The sequence below is a fragment of the Varroa jacobsoni genome, unplaced genomic scaffold (genome assembly GCF_002532875.2).
Source record: "Varroa jacobsoni isolate VJ856 unplaced genomic scaffold, vjacob_1.0 scaffold_768, whole genome shotgun sequence".
Classification (NCBI taxonomy): Eukaryota; Metazoa; Arthropoda; class Arachnida; order Mesostigmata; family Varroidae; genus Varroa; species Varroa jacobsoni.
The window spans coordinates 64,251-89,017 of NW_019213670.1; the positions used below are offsets into that span (position 1 = coordinate 64,251).

The window sequence follows — 24,767 nt, forward strand, 5'->3', positions numbered from 1 at the left end:
GTGCACAAATCAACGATCAACGCATGTGCTAGCTTCTAATCGTCTTACATCACTACCAATGTAGCGACTTTCTCGCCGTCTTTTTCAACGACGCTAATCTAAAGATCATATTTATATATGCAACGGTTTGTCTAAAAAATTGTGTTAATCGGCAGACACATTCGGCCTAATTTGCGGATGTAATAACCAGTTAAACCTAGACACGCCCATATGGTCTTTGTGTATCGATGCTGGTTACAAAACAATTTCAGACGTTCGAATTCGCAGAAACGTTTTTCGGACTGTGGAACTTTGTAACGTTGAGGATGTTTTATACGTGCAACCACAACTTTGTATCACGGAATCAGTGAAATCAAGTGATATCAACAACCACATAACCTTTGAGAAAGCTCAAAGAATAGTTTGAAGTTGCAAGTGAAGCTTTGTGCGGCTGAGCGGAAGTAAGTACATCTAAAAAAATATCCGTAATTTCTACGACAGTGGCTAGCTTACGCAAGCGAGCTTGTACCATATAGGTAAAATGCCACTGGGATACTTCGCGTCGTCAACCATGGTACCGCTAACAGTTGAAACAATGGCATAACTATATACCTGTTGTAATAAAGGTTCTTTCAAGTGAAGTGTTTATCGAGATGAAATACGAGGCAAATTCAACTGTTCTGCTGCCATGGCTATAGTTTAAATTTTGGCCTTGAAAAGTAATTGCCATACTATATATTGTTACGTAGCTCAAGTAAGTTGAGCGAGAGCTGTCTGACGTGATGTGTAACGGCTCAAGTACCAAAGGTAAAAACAAACTTGACTTTTCAAAATGTATTAGTTGCCAGATCAAAATGCAAGTCAACTGATCAAAAGATTGGTGTTTAATAACTAGTTAGTTACATTACCAGTTATATCATCAAGAAGAAACTCTTATCGTAATGAATAACAGTAATAGCTATTTTTTTTTAAATAATGTCATTTAATGAAGCCTCGTCCTGAAAATTAAAATTTTTGATTCGTATTCAGTCTTGCGAGCGTCGAAACAGAAAAGTTTCTTTATTCAACTTAGTGCATAATATCGAAAAGGTCGTTATTTACCTTATGTTTAAATTTTTATCAGCATAAGACAAACAGCGACCAAAGCCAAAAGTGGCTCCGGTTTACTAATCGAGTTTGTCATTCGTTATGCCGTTCGCTGTTTCATTTTCAGGCTCCATATTTGTCCCAATAAAGTAAAAATACGAAGACTGTCTGCAGGTGGTAGTTACGCCCGTGGCGAAGAAGCACTCTCAAAATGCTGAAAAGATCATCAACGTTAGATGAAAGTCTGGACCCAAAGCGGGGGAGACAGGATTCAGCCGGAGCAGGTCATGGACTAGATATAAAAGGTGAGCATTTAAAGTATGATTTACGCCAACAAACAGTGGGCATACAAACTATTAATTTAATCGACACAGTTCGGCAACGTTTGTAAATAAGGCACCATAAAAGCAGCCTTGTAGGCGCTATAGGAACATTGTCCTATTGCGCTATAGGAAATGGTTCAATGATTATTTTAATTAATTGGAGCAGAGAGCTTCTATAATATGGCATTAACGATTACTGGCTACTGCTCGCTAGGGCTGAAATCACCAGAGCTCGATATGCCGCCGTAGTAGAGGTGATACGGCCCGTGTTGTGACGCCACTGGGAGGGACCGTTAAAGCCAACGATCAGCGATCTCGTGGTCTGGCGGGGCCTTTCCTCGCGTTAGCAACGCAGGTTACGGAGGTTCCATATAACGAAGGTTAATAAACGTTATTATTTACACATGTGTTTTTTGCCTGCTCGATAACTGTTGTATTTTTCGCAAGCGTCTGTTACTTTTGGACCGTCTACCGCGGATGCTGGTTAAGCGTCGAAATTTTATAGAAATATAGGTAGAGGAAGCATAGTAGCAGAACTGGCGTAAACCATGGCGACGAACTCAGCGTAGAATTTTAACGCAGCGATTTATTGGGAACAACTTAGCAGGGTCGTATACTAACGTGTTGGTGCGTACCTTATCATACTTCAGCCATGATGGAGCAGGCCAAACGTCAGATCCAGGAAAAGAAACGGCAACTGGCAGAGTCGCATAACCGAACTCACGTACCCAGTCCTTCAGCCCAAACTTCTCACAGCGCCTTATCTCGAATCGAACAGCTTAAAGCCCAAATAGAAGCTCGTGCAGCCGCTAAAGGTATAACCTTAGCCATTCCTTTAATAAAAGGACGGTGTTTCTTTTGTAATTTAAATCAGTTAAATTTTACCAATGGATTTACTACGTAAAGTTTCAGTCTACTTGATGAGAAAAATACAGGATATTTTCTAATATTATACTTATGTGCTCCCTGAAGTGATCCCCGCTATGGTAGCTCGAATGGCTCCACCGCCACCAGGACAAGCTCCCCCACAGCCTGTAGGACCGTCGCCAGTTGTACTAGACTCAGATGGCTGCACCCGCGATGCACTTGGCCGAGAGGTGAAACTGCCGTCATATCAACCGACCTCTCTAGCCAATATTAGAAAAATTAAGCAGGACAAGTATGTACTTCTAAAGGCCAGTGAGATTTTTAGATGTTTCTCTTGGTTTGAATTCATAATTCATAATTTTCAGTAAAAATACCATGTGCCTCCCGACAACTTTTTGTTTCGTTTAGAATATTTTTTTCTGGTTGAACATAGGTTTAATGTAAGTTAGTATACTCCGGGTTGCGGACAATTGCCCTTCATGCGTTATTTTCGTTTGCTGTTTCACTGTCGAGAACATTGCAGGTTTCAGCAAATCAGTTCATCAGTTAAAGAAGAACCGCAACAAGACGCCTCATTCTTCGACGCTCGAGTACAGATTAAAGCAGCCGGCCGCTCAAGAAGAACGTTCAAGTTTGTGGAGAAGGTATTTTGTTTAGATATTAAAAAATCATCCTGTTATATCAGCAACTCAGATGAATTTGAGTCGGTCACTTTAATTTGTGCAAGCTATAGTTGTTAGGAGATAATAATGATCATGTTATGACACATATTATGCGTGCTGTTTTAGGGCAAGTATGAGCAACTGGCTGAGAAACTCCGAACGAAGGCAAAACTTGAAAAACTACAAAATGAAATTCATTCTGTAGCTAAAAGGACTGGTATTCAGAGCGCCACCACACTTGCACTCATTGTTCCAAAGAAGGAAACAATAATCAAAGGTAAAATTTTACGCAACGCCAACATAAGTACTTGCACAATATTTACGATAGGTAGAAGCAAACGCGACGTTGATTATTTCATCAGCTGCATTTAAATGTAAACAAATTCTAAATTGAAACAAATATTGTAATGCATTATTTGCATGTGTAGACAATGACATTTCTGGTGGACATTTTTATTCAACATATATGCCTTTTACTTCAAGTACAACTTCAACTCTGGGTGTAAATCAGTGACAATAATTTTTATAAATTCCTTCTCTGAATTTACCACTAACTTTCTAGTTGTAAGCGTGAGTGAAGGCGCTTACGCTTACCGAAGTATCGCTCTGGCACGCCACGCACAAAAATCTAGCGGTTTTGCAATCCTTGGCTGAAAGGCCAAAGCCGCAAAAATCCAGATGTCTAAAATAGGCAGAAATTAAAGCAAAAAAAAAGCAAAGCGCAAAATGTGTGAAAAAATTAAACTTTGCGACATATGTGGGTGGCTCAATTCTAAATGGGTACTCGCGATTCAAAAAAAAAATCTATAATTTTTACTTCAGAAGTCTGAAATCAATATGATATTTTTTCGAATGAATTTTCGAAACCTCTCAATTTATTCAATAGCGTATATTCTCCTTCGGTCCATTAAAATTTTTCTCATACTGTTCGGAAGCTGTATAGAGACCGGCAACAATTCCAGTTGTCAATTTTGGTCAAACATAAACATTTATAAGTTCGATGGAGGTTCGTCCGACGTAAAGGCAATGGAAAACAGTTTGTCTCCAAGAAGAACTTAATGAGAGCATCAATCTACAAGCCACACAGTGACTTTTTGTAGGTAAAGTCAATTGTGTTTATCCACGTAGCCACTCAGCCAAAAAAATGGGCTTAATCAATATTGCTAGATTAAAGAAATGGTTTTGACATGCAATGTGCTCCAACATGTAGTCAGCGAATAAACGACTTTTGTAATAGTCTTAGATTTTTAACTTTTGAATCAACTATGCCCTGCAAGGACGAAAATACAACTCCTTCTTAAAAATGAATAGTAGAACGTCCCTTGATGATAGGACAAGTTCTTGAGCAGAGCGTTGTGTTGAGGTCATTAGGCTGGCATTCACATTGCTCCGTGCTGCAGCAAGGTTGCGACTTGTTCGTTAAGTTCATAATCTTCCTGAACTCGATCGCCTTAGTGTTACTCTGGTTAAGAATATATATTCCGTCCATATTCTATGCGATATCTGTGAAACGTCACCATTATGATTTTCCCAGTTTGATAACAATTTTTTTGCTTCAACTTAATAATAAACTTTGCTTCAAACTGTAGGTTTACCGCAAATCTCATATGCAGCTGTGCGTTTAGGTGCTGCTGCTGGTTTACAAATTCAGGGAAGGAGGGCAAAATCGATCTTGAACGTTTAGCCCCCTTCCTATATAATGCGCTTTAATCAGCGGTTGTGTTACGACAACACTTCTGTGCAGTTTTGAACTTACTGTTTACGGTAGTCATTCTTGCGATCGTCTTCCTCCTCATAGTTTTAAAGAAAGTATTAATTTTTCTTGCTTGAAAGGCTTGCGGTATTCCCTTGGGGAAGCGATAAAGTACGTTAGACCCATATGAGTGTTAAATGGCCTTTTGATTCGTAAAGTATGGTTTAAAAAACGCTGTACATAAAATTTCGTTTATTTGCTGGTTGTTACAGGTGAAACGCCAGAAATTGAGTGGTGGGATAATCTGATCGTGGAGTCATACGATGAAGTGTTATGTGATGAAAACACCCCTTGCAGTAGTAGCAATCAGAAAAGCATAGTGGGAGTGACGAATCTTGTAGAACATCCGATACAGATGAAAGCGCCAACGGATACAGGAAAGCCACCTGTTCTGCCCGTATTCCTTACGAAGAAGGAAAGGAAAAAGTTACGGCGACAAAACCGCCGAGAGGTACGTAGCTTTGTTGACTGGATAATCGGTGGTTGTAGGCACGAATAAAATTTTGCGGCTTTAACCTCATGTCTCTCCTTGCCGGTTCAGTATTTTGCAACATAAAAGCTGCATATTGTTAAATGACTAAATCAGTGTTAATCAATTTTTAATTCCCAATATTGCTCCTTTTATATCCTCGTTTATGAATATTGAATTCGCGTGAATATTTTTACGCGAAGACGTATTATATGCACAACTTACCTGCAAATCGAACAAACTTCATGTTTTGTCAAAATTCATACTTTAAGTTATTAATTTTTGGTTTAGCAAAAATTTAAATGACGCTTATAAGGATATATGTGGTATCTTTAGGATAGTCTTTGTCACTATAAGCAATAAATTTATCTATAATATATATATATATATATATATAAATAATGTAATAAATATATCTATAAAAACGTTCTGTTGTGCCGAATTGATGAGGACGATAAGCCGAAAGGATTAGGATAAATTGAGTGAAGCAGTTGGGTTTTTGAATTGATACGAACCATTATTTTACTTGCACGTCACTTACCCTCAATAGGTCCAAAAAGAAAAAATGGAACGCATTCGTCTTGGCCTTGAGCCACCGCCAGAACCTAAGGTAAAAATGTCAAATATGATGCGAGTGCTGGGACAGCAGCAAGTGGCTGACCCGACTAAAGTAGAAGCACACGTCCGTGAACAAATGGCAAAGAGGCAACGAGAGCATGAACAGGCCAATGCAGCGCGGAAACTCACTGATGAACAACGACGTGAAAAGAAGACAAGAAAGATACAGGAAGACACTTCGCTTGGTGTTCATGTCTCGCTTTACAGGTGCGCGTTTCACATAAGAACTAAAAGAAGAGACGGACACTTTTAGATTAAGATATACTACCATAGAAATTTGCAGTTTTGCAGTATTTTGGCCCGCAGCAACTGTTTTGGACGACCTAAGCAGCTAAATGCTGCTTCTCATGTTACTTGCACGTTTACATATACGTTTCCTGGTCTTTTGCATTATCTCTCCCCATTATTTCGTATTGAATTAAAAATAGTCTTCACTAATTATAAATAATTTCCCGTCAGAATTCGGTCAAAGTCAAGATCTATATCCATGGTTCAGATGTTTTAACGCAATTTAAAGATTTCAGTTTCACATACGAATGCTAGACATGGTAACAGCTAGTGCTCTTGCGATTAGTAAAATTTCATCAATGCTGCGTTGTGTCATTCTAGGATCCTGAGCCTGACGTCGCAATCGAAACGATTTAAGGTGGAGACCAATGCCAAGCAGTTACAGATGACAGGCTGTGTCTTGTTATTTCGCAACGTGAATCTCGTAGTCGTTGAAGGTGGCCCAAAACAACAAGCAAAATTCAAAAAATTAATGCTGAACCGGATCAAATGGGCAGAGGACCAGGTAAGAAAATAATTACAGCTATATACTTGTCAAAGGGCAATATATTGGACGATCTGCTAACACGCATACCTTCGGGTGCGTTGTCATTTTAAATATAAACATGCTGGTTCAAATTTCAGCGTTGACAAACCATCATTATGGTCTTTTGTAGATATTGAAGAAACTTTAGATAAGTCCATAAATACCTACTCCAGCTAGGCGGCTTAGTGGCGACAAATACTTCGTTCTATATGAAAGAGCTGCTTATGCAATAGGAACAGCCGAAAGCGTTGAAAAAAAGGGTTACATATAACATTCTTTATTCTTATTGCTTTGCTTCGCTTTCTGACAGCTCCTTCTTCTTAGTAGATGCATCCGTACTTCTTTTCAGTAATCATTTCATTATTACTCTATTTTTGCAATGATAACTGACAGGTTCACGATCCAGGCACCGGTAATGTGTCATTTAGCATATTTTATTAGGTTGACGAGAAAATAACATTAGTTTTTTAACGTTAGTTTGTTTCTCGTTTGCTATTTGCAATTTTTTTTTTATTTTGCGATGGCTAAGTATTATATACTGTCGAAAAGCATTGTTTTCCAAACCTATTGTCATGTAATCCACATCGCAATTTTTTTTTCAAGAATTCAAAAATGAAGCGCCAAGTAGTGTTCGATTTTTTCCTGATGAGAAAGTATTCATTATCGATTCAAAAATCAACCGCAGAAACGGTTCCTAGGATTGCTCACGATCCGTATCCTGTGTGCGACGTTACACTGTCATACTTCTTCCAAAAAAGTTAACGCATTATTTGTTTCTGCAGATGCTCTGTAAACTGTTGTGCAACCGTAGACAGTCTAAAAAAACACCTTCTAGAAAGGTGGTATGCCAAATCACACTGGCCAGTTTGTACAGAACTGACAATTTGAGACTTTTCTGGCTGTTTGAGACTGGAAATTTCTATAATGGGGACATATGGCCACCGTGCAACTCAGGTTTGACCCATGGGATTTTCATGCGTGGAGCGTGCTTGAAAGCAGATCCGGTAAATTTTAATTATTGCAAAAATTGCAAAGTAAAAATTTTAAACGAGCTTGTGAGCGATTTAGGTTTCGAATTGAAAATGTTTACATCAAGTAAATACGACCACCAAAAATGACACTTCCAGCGCATGTCAACGATTTCGTTAAGACATCTGTTTTTATTGATATAGATTAAAGAATATGAAAAATTCTTAGTTTAGATATCCAACCTTCTATACATAGATGGTATAGCGTCTAAATTAAAGCGTATTCTTAAACGTTGCCTCTAAGACCGCATCTGAACTTTCGAGTCTTTAAGCGATTTTTTTGAATATACGAAATGTTTTATTGTGGGATTCATGTGTTATTTCATGTAGTCTACGCTTAGTTCAACTACACAATTGGTTCGAGGCTAAAACCAATCACAAGCTCATTTCAGAAAGTGATTTCGAAAACGTCCTTTTTATGATACCATGGCATGTATCACAGAGACTCGTTGGACTTGCGTTCAGTCGCGCTTTATACTTAGTAATCCAACGGGGTCAAATCTGAGCTGCATGGCAGCTGTACGTATTCAGTCAGGAATGTAGTCATATCCGCAAAAAACAGTCTTGCATAAGAACTGTTTAGAGCTTTGCGGTTTACTGCCGTTAAGTACTGCTTTAGACGAAGTACTATACTAAACGGTTAATATGAATCGATTTATCGTTTTGGTAAAAAAACGTATGGCCTTTTTTTGACTAATTTGGGCAGTCACACAAAAATTTGTAGGACAATTAACTTCTCTAATAATGTGTCCATTTTTCTGGAGGAGGCACGGTTACCGAACGTCTTTTTCAATAGGTATCCGCTCCCAGAACACTAACATTGCCCGAAAATCTGCTTTTAGCCGCAGTACATACCACCTTGAGATTATAAACAGATCAACAATGGTCCCTGCGGGTGATTTTTGAATCGGTTAGAACAACCTTTTCGTTAGAGAAAGATCGAAAACGATCAGGCACTTTACTGTGGACGTAACTGGGGCGTAAGTGAGGACGATTAAATCTCCCGGATCTATTATTTTAGATGGCATTTTCTAGAATTTGTCGTATGACTATACCAGAAAGAGAATGATGAACACGATAGCCATACTCCCCGTAATAGCTTAGTGGGTAACGTATTTGCTTACTAATCTTTGGAACACAATGTGGTCTAGGTTCGGACCCAGACATAGACACGCTTAGCCGCATGATGGAATACCAAACGGCGATAGCTGACGTAAAACTTGAAACGCAGACATAGCAGTCGTATCCACATGGTTGTCTCGCTATTGACCTATTTGAAGCAGAAAGATCATCAAATATGGACGTTAAGTGGCTTCTTTTGATTCTGGAGTCCGCATTGTTTCTTGTATATAGGTTAAGCTCTATTGGAGCAAAGAATTTTTACAGCCACAAATTGGTTTGCCATGTCATACAGTGCCAGCTGAGGGTAAACAAAAAGGCTTATTATTTCAGTGAACATTCCTTGGAGTACGGGTTTTCATTAAATGCATTCATGAAACCGCAAGGCACAAGTCAAAAACAGTTCCAATTTAGTCGGCGCAACTATATATGTACTTTCTAGAGACTGTATACATTTTTTTTATCTGCATATATAATAATAATAGTAAGGTCTCTGCTCAAGCTATTCTTTTATGTTAACGCGATACATGTGCGTATATAATACTTGTTTACTTTTTTTTTTCATAACAGGTATCTAGAGACGGGACGGACCAAGGTGAAAAAGTGAATAACGAGTGCGTACTTGTATGGGAAGGCCAAGTAAAGATGCGGAGCTTCGGAGAAGTTAAGGTAAGCAAACGCGGTATATTTGCTATAATATGGTGAAACAAAGAACCGTTAGCAGTGCCTACCTTATGCTTGTTTTAATAAGGCGGATCACATTTATTTATCATCTGTCTATCTCTATTACTAAAGGCTTAGATCTGCAAATTCGTTCAACCCAAATTGACTCCTTAGGGGGCACATATTGAACAGGTTTATTGTAGGTAGGTAGAATTCCTTTTTAAAAAAGTCTGTGTGAAATATGGGCTGAGTACATTTGTTCCTAAAAGACAAAGTGTGTTTTTCTTCGCTGAGCGTAGAGTTAAGTAGTAAACAAAGACTAGCAACTTTTCTTTTGTTTTTTATGTTTGAAAACAACGCCTTAGCACCGTTTAAAAATACCATAACAGCCGCCAGCATCGTTTGCGTTGATACTACCAAATATACGGGTGTATATTTCTGTGAAAATTCGGTTGCGCAAATAAGTGTGGTTTTTTATACTGCATGAAAAATGTATTTAAGCAGTCTTGTGGAATACACTATTGGACTATAGCTTTTAGGGAATAGCTAGCCTACTCTATGTTACTTCTGTTACAACTATAATTTCACATTTATATAGATATAGCAAAATGGGCAAGAGCTAAAGCCCCGATGGGTGCCCTAGCCCCCCCTATATTGTAATCGTACGGGCATTACCGTAAATCTTATGTTGTATCACTTCACCTATGCCACACTTGGGTTTAAATGTGTTTTGAGCTGTTTTAGAGGGAATCCCTGATATATATCGTATGGTATGCAATATGAAAGGTTGAAGCGGTTATTGTAAAATTTATTTTTGTTAGAAAAATTACTAAAAAAATTTTAGAGCAATATGCAAAAATACAAAATATACATTATAGAAAAATATAAAAAAATTAGAAAAGTTTAAATGATGTTTCAGAAACATAATTGCTATGCCAACCAAGATAAGTATATATCTTGGTTGGCTGAATATGTTCCACTATTTATTAACAAAAAAAATTAAAGCAGATTTTCATTATTGTGTACGACTACCCATTGAAAGGAAGAAAAGATAAAAAGCTTTGCTGACGTTCTGAGTACAGTACTAATAGCTAACTCTACCAATTGCAATGTTTATTCAAAAATGGTTGAAAGCCACTTAAAGATTTGTGTATCTCCCTCGAAGGTCGGTCGGCAACCGACTTTATTCACGTGCGTCCCGGAAACGGAGTCAATCAGCCAGCGTTAAAGAAGCCCCGTAATCATACTATAAAAGCGTACAAAAAGCCAATATATAATAAGCGAGATAAACCTAGAATTGAATAATTGAACCTAGATTTATCAAGTGTCAAAAGATCTAATTATATGATTTCACGAAAAAATAGGCGCGCAGCGAAGCTTGCAGGCTCGTCTCGTATACTACTAAATGCCTATTTCACTGCTCGTTCCTGTTTTGGCATTACACACCTTGTTTTTAAGTCAATTTATTTACCTAACTGAAATGAACTCGTAGAGTAGTCGGACTGGGATCAGATTTTTTATAGATCGATAGAATTTTGTCCTGGAAAAAACGGCATTTATGGTGAAGGTGATTAAATAAACCCTTTTTCCGAGGCATTTTTTCTCACTGGGCGTTTTGTTAATTTAAGCAAGTTTGTCGTTTTTTGGGATTTTCTCATTTTGTGAAAAGTACTAACCTGTTATCTCAAACTTTCAAACGAGGTACAACATAAGGTTTGAGGTAATATGTGATGTGTTACATTTTTACTATTGTCGAAATGTTTGGGACATATGACTCATGAGTTGTTTTCTTTAACAGCACGGATACTTATATTTAAATTATAAATATAATTTAAATTATATTTTATTATTAAATATAATAGGAAAGTTAAATTATTAAAATAGGCTGAAATATCAGAGTGTAGCAGCAGGACACTTAAAACAATAGAAGAATGGGGTACGTGAAACAGAGTGGTCCAAGGGGATGAATGTTGCTAATAGATTGATTAAATCAGGAAACTGGATCTACTCTAATGGGATAGCTGCAGTGGGAAAAGGGAATTGGTGCAGCAGAATTTTAAACGAATGGCAACCGGAGAACTGTAAAGGTATATATACATTTGCAATTGTACTACAGTTTACGTCTGGATAAATGCAATACGAATCCATTCATACTAGAATGGATGGGTATATAATAGAAAATAACCTATAATAGATAAGTTTTGACGTGTAGTCAATGTATAATTTACAACGAATCAGGCTAGTTAAACTAATAAACGACAAAAAATTGGCGTAAGGCGAAGTTTACGTGGCCGTCTGACTTAATTTATTCGAATAGATATAAGTGGAGAATCTTATTAATATTCGTTGTTCACATATTTCTAGGTGAAATCGCTGCAAACAGAAGTTCAAGCACGGGAATTGTTCAAAAAACATAACGTCGAACAATACTGGGATCTTGGCTACAGTACCACAGTATTAGCATTGGCTGAACGGAACAGTTAATAATTAACAAATATAAGGCGTACCTTCACCTAGATATAATATTGTAATAATAATACATTTTCATGGAAATTGCATGTGTATACACAAGAGTTGTTCTTAATTTTATCAAAACTAACGTTATGCGAAAATATAAATGTTCATATATTTACATATATAACATTTGCTTGTAATTTAGTTCGGTTATTTATTATTAGAAAACATTTTACAGCTTAGGGAGAAATTCTAGTGAGTTGTTTCAAGATCTGGCAAATGGGCTCCATTCGGGAAAAGCAGATTTTATTTACGAGAATGATAAACGACGCTATCACCCGTAAGTATACGCTGATATACATATCTGCTCTCCGTTGTATATATATATATATAAATTGATTCCTAAACTAGAACCTTTGATCACGAGAATGGTAGATATTTGGTGCGGTTGATGTTCAACGTCATGGAAGTCAAGCTTTTAAACTAAAAATAAAAAATATATATATATATATATAAAACATAGGCTTGAAATATAGATTTTATAGAGTAATAGACACTACGAAGGCTCCTTCTTAAAGTGCGCGCACTAACCACTATCTGGAAATACACGAGTGAACAGATATGCTGAGATATAAATAATCGTTTTTTTTACAAACGCAGAATTTTATGCAGGTATGTTTCACCGCACAACATGATCTTATACACATCTGAAGAGAAACAACTCTGTGACCCAGAGTAACTATGATACCCATTTCCATTGAGTGCCCAGGCTATCTATCTAGGGTCGCTTCTGCTCCCTTTTCGTATTATTATCCATTTTCAAGCGGTTTCACCCTATTTTTTGAACTACCCTTCGTAGCTTCCGTATTGCTTGAGCAATATCGATTAGCAGTAGCGCGATTTCGATTCTGCTTTTGGAGACGGGTTTTAGATACGAAATGTTCCGGCGAATTCACTCTGCGATGTATGTTGATTTCGGTTCAGCGTTTTGCACCTCGTTTGGTCCAATTTCTTCTCCTTGAACGCACGCGTTTAGGTCCGTTCTGCATTGACTTCCTTCAGACCGTTCATTTCGCGCAGCGGTATCAGAAGCTCCATGCCTGTGAGATAATTTTATTTTACTATCTTGAAGATTTACTAATAACTCTGCGCACATCATTGCACTTATTTGATAAAATTATCTATACAATTTTGTATAATCGTTTTCATGCTATATATGCTATATATAATTGATTTTTTGTAGTAATTGATCCACATAATAGCCAACAATGGATCTTACCAAGTTTTTTCCTCCATTTTTCTTGCTTTTCCCTGCTTTGATCTTCGGTTTCTTTGCTGTTTTTGATATTTGACGCCCTTCACCTCTACCTTCTGGACTCCGGACAAGGTGGGGTCAAGGGGCGTTTTGCTTAGCAGTATGTGCATCACAGGGATCTCACGTGTCACTTGAAGTCGAAACATTCCCTCCTCCTGAGGTTCCCAATATTCCAGAATTCTAGCAAAACAGAGAAAAAGCACCCGATATTTTTGTCACTAGCCTACTAAACACCGCTACCTATCAAGTTTAATGCGACACTTACTTCTCTACAACTCAATATTTAATTATTTTGGGATATTTTTACATTGGCTAAAGAATTCTATCGCGTGGTAAAACATTCTCACACCAAGCGACTACCGAAATTACAGTAATAGTGGGAATGTCATATTACCTGTTTCTGCTAACTGTAAGATATATTTTTCGGTAGCGGTGAAAAGTTAACTCAAATAAGTAAGACACTGAAGATTTTCGCGCATGAAATATTCATGACTCAGTTGGATACAGTACAACAGTTTTTGCAAAAATATCCTTCCGTTCAAGGATCACGTTTTCGTTCTTATATTGCCAGGAATATTTGACTATATCTCAAGCATTTTCGCTCTAAATTCATACACTTAGTCACAAATTTGCATTCTTATAACAATTTTGTTTACGTACTTCTTATAGCCAATCTTGTTCCATTGATCCAGTCCACGTTCTTTACGTTTCAGCATCTCTGCTACGGTTATCACTTTTGAGATGGCAAGTCCACTTCCAACTATAATAAGTTGGGATTCATTCTGTTGAAAGTCAAACAAATTTCCAAAATTTATTGTCATGCAGATGTGCCTAGTTGTCCTCAAAATTCGGAGCAAATATAAACGAAATTAGAGTAAATTACCTAAACATCGATTTCGTAATAATAATGACTTGTTTAATAATAATAATGTCTTGTTCAAGCGCATATACCAACCACACAGCGATCTTCATTTGAATACATTTTCACAACTTTCATAACTTTTCACAATAAAAGATTTCCAAACCGTGTCGCTTAGCATTTGGCAGTATTTTTCAGCCAACTAACAATATATATTTATTAAAATATATAATTTTATAAAATATTTATAAATTTGCTACGCATACCTTTATAGTCGGTAGAGCGAAGTTCAATAAGTTACGGATCTTTGATCCAGCTTGCACCTGTAGAATTCGAGTAAGTTCACAGGATATGAGAAAGTTGGTTAGCACGGGCCAAATCGGGGGGCACGTGAGCCTGGCATGGAGACTTTTCGTTTCGTGGTGGAAGGCACTTATTTGATATTAGCAGCAGCCTAACTCAAGATCATGATTCGAGTTAGGCAAAGCGATTTCGATTGGGTTTCGGTAGTGGCTGTATCGATAACACCGACTAATAATTTCATCTTACCCTGATTTCTATTGAAAAGGTTATGAGTTCTGGTTCGGAATTTGCTCCATCTTAACTACCAATACTTCTATCGAGCAGTAATTGACACTGAGACATACCAAACTCTGATTTAAAAATTTAAAGACAATTTAGAAGTTGTGAACCGAACAGACAACGGCGATTATTTAACAAGTCAAATGTGTAAGTCTTTCACTGATTGCATTATACGTCTAAATCCCATTGAGGTCTAGCATAGCTACAGATATATAATTACATACGTTGAGTTGCGGGACATTTTTATCGACCAAGTCTACCGGAAAAGGCAGTCCAACATCTACATCAACGATTTCTCCTCGATTATATGTTTCCATGCTGGTGATATTACTTTTGACCTAAAATCAAGAAAAAATAAACACAGTCTGGTAACTCTGAGCAATAATCATTAAAGTCGACAAAACAATTAAGCATTTACAGTAATTCAGTTTTTTCCTGGCTGATTATTCATTCAGAATCGAATAGCTAACAGTATTTAGCCTGCACGACATGAAATCCTTCCTGTAAGAAATTTAAATTGGAGTCTAATCATTAAATTAAGAATAGCGTATTAGTAACTCACAGCACGTGACGTATTCAATGTACAACAACCAACACGGCACACACTTTAACCAAGTCGCTCAAACACAGCTAGGACATATTCATTGAATCAATTATTTGGTTTGACACGAAATCGTTTGACATTTATGCTAGTAATACCCTAACAAAATAGATAATGATAACGTCTATTCTAGTAAAAGCTAATATTATTGAACTTTAATCGAACCAGCGCAAAAATTGTCTTGTGTACACACGTCGTAATGTATATTTACATTTATGAATGACGTTTTTGATGAATCGAGTAAAACAGAACGTGGTGTATAAGTATTAACAAAAACAAAACCGCACGCTGCGATTTCAAATCAGTAATTGTCATCAATTCACTTAAACTTAATTTGTCACAGATGTAACATACTTCATTCTCGTTTTAGCAAACAGTTCTCATGTGGCAAGTATGTTTGTAGGGACCACTTAAAAAACTTAATGGCTGCTATCTATCGACCGAAACGACAAAAGCACCATTAGCACACTACAGTGCACAGTGGCTGTATGAATATGACGGTGTTTAACTTGAATTGCATCGCATTACAAACCAACATCTACATGTATTATATCTTGTGCGAATTGTATAGTGAACCAAAAAGCGCTGCGATCGTCGAAAATGCGCTAAACGCGGGCGTTTTGAAACAACAAGTGACCCCGCCAAACACATGGCTCAATATTCAAATATAATTTTCTCAAGAGTGAATATAAGCTGTCACACCTAATCGAGCTACGATGCACCGAGAATGTAGAATACGAGCAGATAAACGATCATTTATGAATTATATTTTAAGAAAATCGACGATTACAAACGGCAAAGCTATGTGTAAAGTTTTTCCTTTCGGTTTCAAAAAAATGTGTTAGCTATTTACTTCCACACCCCTTCTCATTTTCACTTGTTTTTACCTATTGGGGTTGCACGCAAGTTACAACAATAAGTAATCACTTTTCAATAGCCCCGAGGATTCATTAGTAAGAATGTTTAAAGTTTCTCTAATACATGTTAGTCTGCTTCAAAGTAAGCGTAGGTCAAACAGACGTTTGCTCACACCAAGCTAAAAATAAACACAAATAAGAGGTGTAAATCTCATTCAGATCCCACTTGCTAGTGTTTACTTCTTTTATAGTAAGTTAATAGATAGGCTTTCGTGCATCTGTTTAGCGGACATATTCCACACCCGATGAGTGTAATTAAACAAAAAGCAAACATTAGGACAAGTTATTTACCACGATTTTGGAAATTATGTTCAACTTTAGATTGACTTTTCAATTTTGCACTGAATCAAATGAAACAAGAAATTCTTTGTATTGTCTAAGGTATCACTAAAAGTATTTTTTCTTCTATATGATCGGATAAAGCCAATAGTTCATTCCGCTATGATTTTCATGCGTCCGGGTATAATTTTTTCTAAGCATGCGGAAAATTTGTTTCATTTTTAGAACGGAGTAATTTGCCGGGCGGCTCTGTGGTATAGAGACTCACACTAAAATAGGCTATATCGAACAAAAGCTGTAATCTGTACGTTTCATTTAGCTATCTTCGCTGAACAAGAGTCAAGAGATCGCTAAACATGGGTCAATTTATCTTTTTTGGCCGAGAAAAATGTCTTCTTTTTTTCTGTGCAAATAAACTAATAATACCGTGAGATACGGAAACGCTATATTGCTCAATATGGTAGTGGTTTATTTTCAGTTTGTTATTGGCTACTACGCTAGCCATACTTGTCAAGCGGGGCACATAATGGCTGGCGTTGGCCAGCTGGCGCCGGACAGCGCCTATAGCAGGAAAGCCGGAAATAGCAATACCTAGCAGCACTTGTACTTGCACCCCTTGATAAGACCCCGAGTGTCCGTTGGGGAAACGACCCGTTAGGAAGAAACGCTTCGAGAGTATGTGCTGGGAATCATCGCGCAAAAGTTGTATCGGAGATACAGTTCGGAGTCGTTCGCAGTCGACATGGAATTTTTACCGCGTAGTCACGCATAGTGATAACACACGGCCAAGGTGCGTGTGAATACAAACAAGCCATTTATTGAATAAGGTTAAGTTAGATCTTTGTGTGGTGTATTCAGGCTTAGATTAAGGCTTCGATGTCTTACTTCCCTTAACGAGATTTAATCACCAAATGGAAATTCATCATATATGCACATATTGCACGAGGTCGTTCAGTATGAAACGTAACGTGACGAACATTGTTTTTCAAATCTTTTACACGTGTCTCGTTCTTCTATTTTCAGTTAACGCAAGTAGTATTATTATCTGAGATCTTGTATTATTTTGACGGTATTTTATTTATCCTGATCTTGTAGTGCGAACGTCTATGAAGTCTCAATTTCTACATAATATTTATAAACCATGTTCCTATGAGAAGTTGCGAAAAATATGAAAGAGAATGATGATCTGTAATAGCAACCTCTGACGAGGATAATGCATGACAGAAACTAGTTCATCTTTGTCGGCATAAGTGATGCTAAGTGTTCACTAATCTTGGCTGGTTAATGCAGAGCTTGGTTCACCTTGTTTTCCAGTCTTTAATAGTGCGTTTTTGTCATAATCAGTGAACCAGGAATCATGAAGCTGCAATCGATAACACCTGCACGAGGCCGTGAAATACACATTATAACCTTTTGCACTTGTGCATTTACTTAAAATTGATGTTCCGCTGGTTTAGTTGTATCCAACCACGGATGTGACCGCCTTTGATTATCATAAAAGATGCAACTTTTCATCACAAGTTAAAATTCGGTGCAAGAATAGGTCACTTTTTAAACGAGACAGCAGAAAAGTGTAGACGTCCCTACGTCTCCGTTTTTGATACTCAGTTAAATTATGCGACAGTTTTTGGTCCACGTTTCTCACCGTTATTACTAGGAGCGATATGGATTTTGAGATGGGTGGACTTCGACCGCAGCTCCTAACTCTTTCTTCACAGAGCATCTTTCATGAGACTTATTGTCGAGTTGAAAATTTGGTTCTTCGAATTTTTTAAATTAACCGTTCACAGTGTTTTTAGTAGTAGAACTTGCATGAGGCTTATATGGCAGACTGTTTTTGTCGCCTGTATGTAAAACTCATGGTCGTAAACCACTGGAATTTTCCGACTTCTAAATATGATTCTATACAGCTCATGTGTAAAGTCTGTTTAAAACCTAAATGACACTATCCGAGTCAACGATTTTAGATTTCAAAGAGCACAGTTGAACCTCGAGTGCTAAGAGGAGCGTGGCTTTTTGAAGTACTTTGAATTTGAAAAATGAATTTGGCACGTTACGTGCTGAATGACCGCATAGGTAACAGACTTTATAGGGTCGTGAACTTGACTAAACTGGCAACTGATCCAACGGTCATCGCTAGCAATGAACATACCCGTTTGAATGATTTCCCGTCTATAATTTTATTTAGGCAAACACGGTGATATCGGTATCTGATTCAGACTGCACGAACGCCAGTCGCCGCATAATGGTTCGTGAAGATACATGTTACCAATGTACAAATTACATTGATCTTTGATCTGTAATGTGTTGAACTTTTCAACGCTCACATTAGCTAGCTATATTCTAATATTTATGCCCACCAAATGTTGTCGCTTGAAGCTTATATGACCTGCTCGACATTGGAATCGTTTACTTGGTCTTGATAGACAATGAGTAAATAAAGATAACGCTTGATGAAAATCACATCGCTTGAACCATTCTACTAAAGGGAACAATGTAAGGTGCAAGTTGTGGTAACCACATCTTTTATGACTTTATTCAGTTTTGACTCTGTTTTCATTGAAGAGCTTCACCTATTAAGATCTACAGTCACAAAATTCAGGAACATGAGCTCGTTGAGGGTATGTTTGAAAATTTATTGGCAAATTTTAAAAACAGCTAACAAACCTTTAAGTATATATTTGAAAAATGGAAGCGGGCAAACTTCATGCCTGAAACTAATCTTGTTCGATTAGCTTGTTCGCGTCACATACCTTTTTTTAAATGGTAAACGGCCGATAAGTTACCAAGGAAACATAAATTTGTGATCTTCGATATCCAGACTCTGTTACTCACAATCTATTCACAGAAAAAAAATTTGGATGAAGATGGCGCGAAACATAGCCTTGAAGAAATCTTTCTAAAACGCTGTTGTGCAAAAGGGTTAAGTGAATATTATTGACAAGGTATTGTATAATGCGCTTTAACCACGTTTCTAATTGTGTCATTAATAATAGTTGTTACTTCTATAAAATGTCCTTCGATTGGCAAGGGTGTAAGCGATCTAAAACTGCAAAAGACTCAGAATGCTATTGAACCGAAGAAAACTACTAGTAAACTTCAGCGGATCGTCAGCGACTTCAAATTTGTAACTCGTCAATTCTCATAGATATACGAAGGAGAACATAATTGCCACTGTTCTCTATATGCTTTTATGAACTTCATTACCTGCTGACCAGCTTTTACACAGCCGTGAATGTCTGCCGTGTGAACTCTTTCACCTGACTCAAAGGCTCGCGTGTTCAAAGCAGAAGTTCTACTGGATCTGCAATGTTTACAGCTACTGAACGCTTATTGAAGTATGAGTTTAGGTAGGCTTGCAATGTTCCGTTGCAAAAGCGTCCGTAGTATGATTGGCACAATTCATACCAATGGACGGCTTGATGCCATTGAATAGAGTTTCGCTAGCCGTGTGTTTCTGCTGTTCTGGGTTCTGAAGACTTTTGAGATTGTAGAAAATACTTCATCAGCAAAGCGAGGAAAGACTAGTCCTTCATTTAGCTCTTAGTTAGCAGCTGCTAATTCATAATATTTAAGTAGTTACATAGTGGATCGCAACATCTGACCATCACTATCGGTTATTCTGCGTCCACGCAGCATTCATCGACGGTCTTCTCCATCAAGTTTATCTCCGTTGATAGCCCTTGGCAACCAAGTCCTTCCTTCTGACCTTTGTTCGAGCGCCGACGATAATGTAGACTACGATCTGCCGGCTGTGGCGATCTGAGCAATGACTACCGCGTTCCCAATTGACTCTCAAACAATTTGCCCGACTACAGATTTCGTGGTTAGATCGCCTTCATCGGTTCGATGCGGTTTTCGTCGTTGCCATTAGTTATGAACAACCATGCCGTTGCTTGGAACCTACCGGACACCGACGGTATGCCAGCTGCCGAATAAGGGTTTTATGTCCTAACTGTGTGCGAACCAACAGCTGTATACTGTAGATATGTTTGACCATACGCATTAATAAAAAAAAAAAGTAGATTGAAAAGATTAAAATAATTTTGCCTGTAACATTTGATAATATTTTTGAAAAATAAACACTCATATATGGCTACAAAAGCAGCCGAGAAAACAGCACGGCCCATAGTAAATCTACAACGATTCGTTAAGTTCAGTGGCAGCAACCGAATTTGTTATTAACTTCCACAAATGGACGCAAAGTATTGTTTTGTTTTTGAAAGTGCTATGTTTTTCCAGATATTGACTTTACTCGGAAAGTGTGCAGCATTCGCGGTCTCCTCTACTGCGACGATAATATGTTCCGCACCCGTGTATTTAATTATTACATACGTTTAAATACTTCTGCAAGAACGTTGCCATCGACCAGATATCGATGACAAAATTTCGTTTGACTGCGAGTGCCAGCAACAAATCCAGTGAGTAGAAGAATTTTAAAAACTCTACATAAACCAAACCCTATAATCTTCCTTAATTATCATGTTGTTAAGGCTGAAGTTACTTGGACTTCATAAAGAAATTGGACACGCATTTCATTTACGTACTATTATTGTACTGGCAGATCGGAATTTAACCAACCTTATTAATTTTTAATGGCAACGTTTAAATTATGCTTGGGTAAAAGATATTACGCATCAAACACTGGCCTTACTCTTATGCAAATATCAGGGAAAATCTTTGAAGAATGATTTAATTTCTGGGGAAGAGTTGTTGATTAAACTTCTACGTAGCTTGCGATGCTTCTACCCACGTATCCGCCTCGCGGGCTATTAAATTCACTACTTCCTGCATAGATTCGTTTGTTGCCGGCTGGAATAAGCAGCTAGAGTTCCTGACGGTGTGAAACGTTTTTTGTTAACGGCACCGTCTAACGGGCTCTATATAAGATGCTTAGACGAATGTAAACATGTTATGAGAATGTGTAATTTAAAGTTTGAATTATATTTAAAAAAAAAAACACGCCCTGCGCATGCTCCGAGAAGAAGAATACATATATTTTATCTATTAGCTGCAACAGGTTATCTCTGCCATTTTCGACAGTTCTGAAGACAATATCGCGTATATATATATATATATATATATATATATATATAATATATCATCTCAAGTAAGTTGTATTTTCGATCCATTGGAACTTACTGATTAAATTTTTCATTCGCAGACTGAGTAAAGAATTCGAAACAAAACGAAGATTAAGAAGGCGCCTAACAAACGCTATAATCTTCTGAAAAACATTTTTGCAGCATTCGGAACCCATCCATACTACATAGGGAAGGTTTAATTTATTATAATGAGGATTGCAACTATCCAGTACTAGGGCTTAATATCCGAAGCAGTAGTCGATTACCGCTGTCGAGAAGATGAAACATACTCATCTAACAGTTTATAGTTTATGTCACACTTCTAAAAATGTTTAGACGGCCATGACGTTGGTTTTCCTGATGAGAATTAAAAACTTAATAAACTGCAAACTGTTGTCATGATGCAGATGCCAAAATGTAGCTTAAAGTTTCAGAAAGATCTTGAAATCGTCGTAAAAGTGCACTTATATTCCTATTTTTGGCTCTCTTTAACACATTATCTTGTAGCAAGTCTTAAGAGTATATTAAGACCTACGAAGCTCAGTACCAAGTTAAACAAATCACTTATAATTTTCTATTTGCTTGCTGCGTTTCCTGTTACAGGGTTTGGATGAAGGTTTGCTTACGAAGCAGCTTGAACCATACCTGAAGGAGTCACTTCGCGAGATCTCTCGCAAACGAGAAGTCTGCAATTTGAGTTTGGCAATCTCTCATTGACATCTGTGGTAGCTAGAGCTTGAATACCGCTATTACAAGGTGCAAAGAGTACTGCAGTTACGTTCGAATATCATCATATCTCATGGCGAAAATGATTCCCTATTCAGATAATTTGACTTTTAGGACTAAGAAACTAAAATGAATAGTTCCTCTCAAATGATCTCTCGTCCGCCGAAGAGGAATCGTTCTAATATGTGTTGTGTTTGACTTTATTCACTTTATAATTGAACAGACTGTAATGTTCAAGGCATCTGCTTGCCTATTTAATGTCTTCCGCATTCGATTTTTAAGTGTACACTTCCACTTCTTATTTCTCTAATATTAAGCAGAAATCAAAGGGCAAGCTATAGAAGGTTGATGAAGAAACGAATAGCTAAAAATACGGGACAGCTGAACGTATAGAACTTCGAAGTGAACTCCGCAGTTGCAAAATCTGGAAATTTTCTTTTTTGTGTCACCACTATTCACCTAAAAGCGAGAGTATGATACCGAAGAACATTTTAATTTTAAACATACGTTCGGGTACTATCAAACCATGTGATATTAGCGACCTTCAGGCCTCAAGGTTTTTCCAGCTACTTCGTTTGTTTTGAAGCCATATAGTGTATGCAGATTTGGTAAAGCCTAGCTTGGCTTATTGGAAATTTTCTACCCTGGTAAAAATAAAGAACGGAAATTTCTTTTGTACTTTGTCCTTTGACAATGTTCTTGAGTGATGCTAGCAGTGGCAAGACAAGTTAGACCGTGCTGCAGTTTTCTGATAATTTGCTACGGGGGCTTCAAAAACGTTCCTAACGGTATGTCGACAATCATGAACAGATGCGCGATTGTTTGCATGTTACAAGATGTATTTTGTATAGTGCCAAATCATAGTTAACAACAGTTGCTTAATCATTTGACAATTTCTTACGGCTTAATTATCACCTATTAATTTATGGCGGCGAAAATTAATGTCAATAGTACTGTGTGGAAGTTTAGTCGGAGCTTAGAGCATAGCAGTTTTGTACCGAATAGCCAAACAATAGATACATGACGCTATTGTTTAGTGGGTAGATTTGCCACCTCATTTGAAGGAAGCCGACCATACTTCGAGCTGTATTCAACTTCGTCGATACCACAGAAAATCATAACTCACGCGTCAATATTTTTGTTGCGCTCCAGCAACGTCTTTCCGATTTACTAGGGATACTTCGTTCGACAATGAATTATATAACTTGGATACTAAAGACACACAACAATGAGATAATTATAGGTCAATCAGTGATAATTACAATTCCACCCAATGAGCTAGAAAAAAATCGGCGATATGGCAGGTACATTGCGCATGTGTGCAATCTATGGTGAACTGTGCTAAATAAAATATGCTTAAAAGTTATGCATATTAACTTCATGTATGACATATATATAGCCGCCTCTAATTGCTTCATATGCACGATATCGCCATACGCCACGCGCCTGATTATATACGTAGCCTACTTTTTGCGAGTTTTCGATTGCGCCGGTAAACGTTTTGTACACCTACTATATAAATAAGAGTCGGCTTCCCGTGTTTAATTTAAAACGGCTACCTATTATTAGATTGTGGGCTATGATCGCTTACTTTAAGTAAAAACGGAACAGAAATTCGGAGGGCAAGCTTGGTCACCGCTTTGCGCCAGATAATTTTAGTTGCAAACCACGATGTCGAGTGAAGCAGTGCTGCATGTTTAGTTTCATGATTTGCTTGTTTTTTTTTTCTATTTATTTTAGACAAAATCTTTCGGGTAACATGTCGTGCTTGCAGCCAAAGTTGCGCTGTGTTTCGCAACGTCTTCTGGTTAAACTTAAAACCATTGCGCAAGAAGCATATTGTTTTCCAGTAATGATTACAAGGTATATTTTTCCATATACGGCGCCTAATAAGTAAATAAAGTGCAAAATGGTGTCAAAAAGGATCAGCCGTCATTGCTTGTTGACGTCTTGTCAACGGTACCCATTAAGCGATCTGTGTGAATTAAGAAAGTCATATATTACGTTGTAATGACACAAACTATGTTCTATATTTGAACTTTCCCGGAAATTCGCTGTCACTAGCAAAGTATCACAATTACTATTTTCATAATGATAATATTATTACTAACGTGCGGTGCTTTCAGTGACTTTTTTTTTGTTTTCGATCGTTCGCTTTACCTCACTTCACATATCATTGTCTGGCAACAGTTCAACGCTGGACAGATGCCAATCAAGTTGTTCTGAAGCCTTTCATTCTAGTGTGTAAGTTTAACTTTCAACTATACCTCGCTTGCCTGATGTCCTTGCCACCTTCATTTGCCGCGTTCAACTGTTCGGTCTTCTATTTTCAAACGGCGGGACGGAACCTGAATCACTCATTCACCCATTCGATATTGAGTCGAATATCTCAGCGTCGTCTGCTCATTCTTTCGACTGTGTGCGTTGGTAGAGATGCCGAAACAAACAGCAGCAGCAGTAACACAACAGAAACATAATAACGAACGTTCATTGCTGATGGTGCTTGCACAATACGTGCTGTGTGGAGCGAAGTGGCGCGCGCGGGGGAGCGAGTGGAACTCCGGTGCGT

General features: G+C 37.6%; 2 protein-coding genes and 1 long non-coding RNA gene across 7 annotated transcripts; 2 read left to right on the forward strand and 1 right to left on the reverse strand.

Moving 5' to 3' along the window:
• Nucleotides 1-246: 246 nt before the first annotated feature.
• On the forward strand, nucleotides 247-11,952 carry Prp3 (pre-mRNA processing factor 3). 2 transcript variants are annotated; one of them, XM_022838566.2, is made up of 11 exons: nucleotides 247-440; nucleotides 1,193-1,370; nucleotides 2,039-2,203; nucleotides 2,361-2,547; nucleotides 2,779-2,899; nucleotides 3,044-3,194; nucleotides 4,883-5,121; nucleotides 5,690-5,964; nucleotides 6,367-6,550; nucleotides 9,289-9,387; nucleotides 11,746-11,952. In XM_022838566.2, the coding sequence occupies exons 2-11, from the start codon at nucleotides 1,277-1,279 to the stop codon at nucleotides 11,863-11,865; spliced, it is 1,635 nt and encodes a 544-aa protein (XP_022694301.1). In that variant the 5' UTR covers nucleotides 247-440; nucleotides 1,193-1,276; the 3' UTR covers nucleotides 11,866-11,952. The 2 variants fall into 2 exon arrangements, with proteins under 2 accessions (XP_022694301.1, XP_022694302.1); XM_022838567.2 differs by lacking the exon at nucleotides 247-440 and adding an exon at nucleotides 1,603-1,768 and having other exon boundaries at nucleotides 1,234-1,370.
• Rpp25 (ribonuclease P protein subunit Rpp25) lies at nucleotides 11,648-24,593 on the reverse strand. 4 transcript variants are annotated; one of them, XM_022838569.2, is made up of 6 exons: nucleotides 24,466-24,593; nucleotides 14,816-14,929; nucleotides 14,276-14,332; nucleotides 13,811-13,932; nucleotides 13,115-13,330; nucleotides 11,648-12,935 (listed from the first exon to the last, which is right to left on the reverse strand). In XM_022838569.2, the coding sequence occupies exons 2-6, from the start codon at nucleotides 14,906-14,908 to the stop codon at nucleotides 12,788-12,790; spliced, it is 636 nt and encodes a 211-aa protein (XP_022694304.1). In that variant the 5' UTR covers nucleotides 14,909-14,929; nucleotides 24,466-24,593; the 3' UTR covers nucleotides 11,648-12,787. The 4 variants fall into 4 exon arrangements, with proteins under 4 accessions (XP_022694304.1, XP_022694305.1, XP_022694303.1 ...); XM_022838570.2 differs by lacking the exon at nucleotides 24,466-24,593 and adding an exon at nucleotides 15,547-15,690; XM_022838568.2 differs by lacking the exon at nucleotides 24,466-24,593 and adding an exon at nucleotides 15,404-15,677.
• LOC111263472 (uncharacterized) lies at nucleotides 15,897-22,892 on the forward strand. The gene is made up of 5 exons (XR_002682254.2): nucleotides 15,897-16,299; nucleotides 16,867-17,178; nucleotides 20,025-20,307; nucleotides 20,615-20,809; nucleotides 22,076-22,892. It is a non-coding gene; the product is annotated as an uncharacterized LOC111263472 (long non-coding RNA).
• Nucleotides 24,594-24,767: the final 174 nt, after the last annotated feature.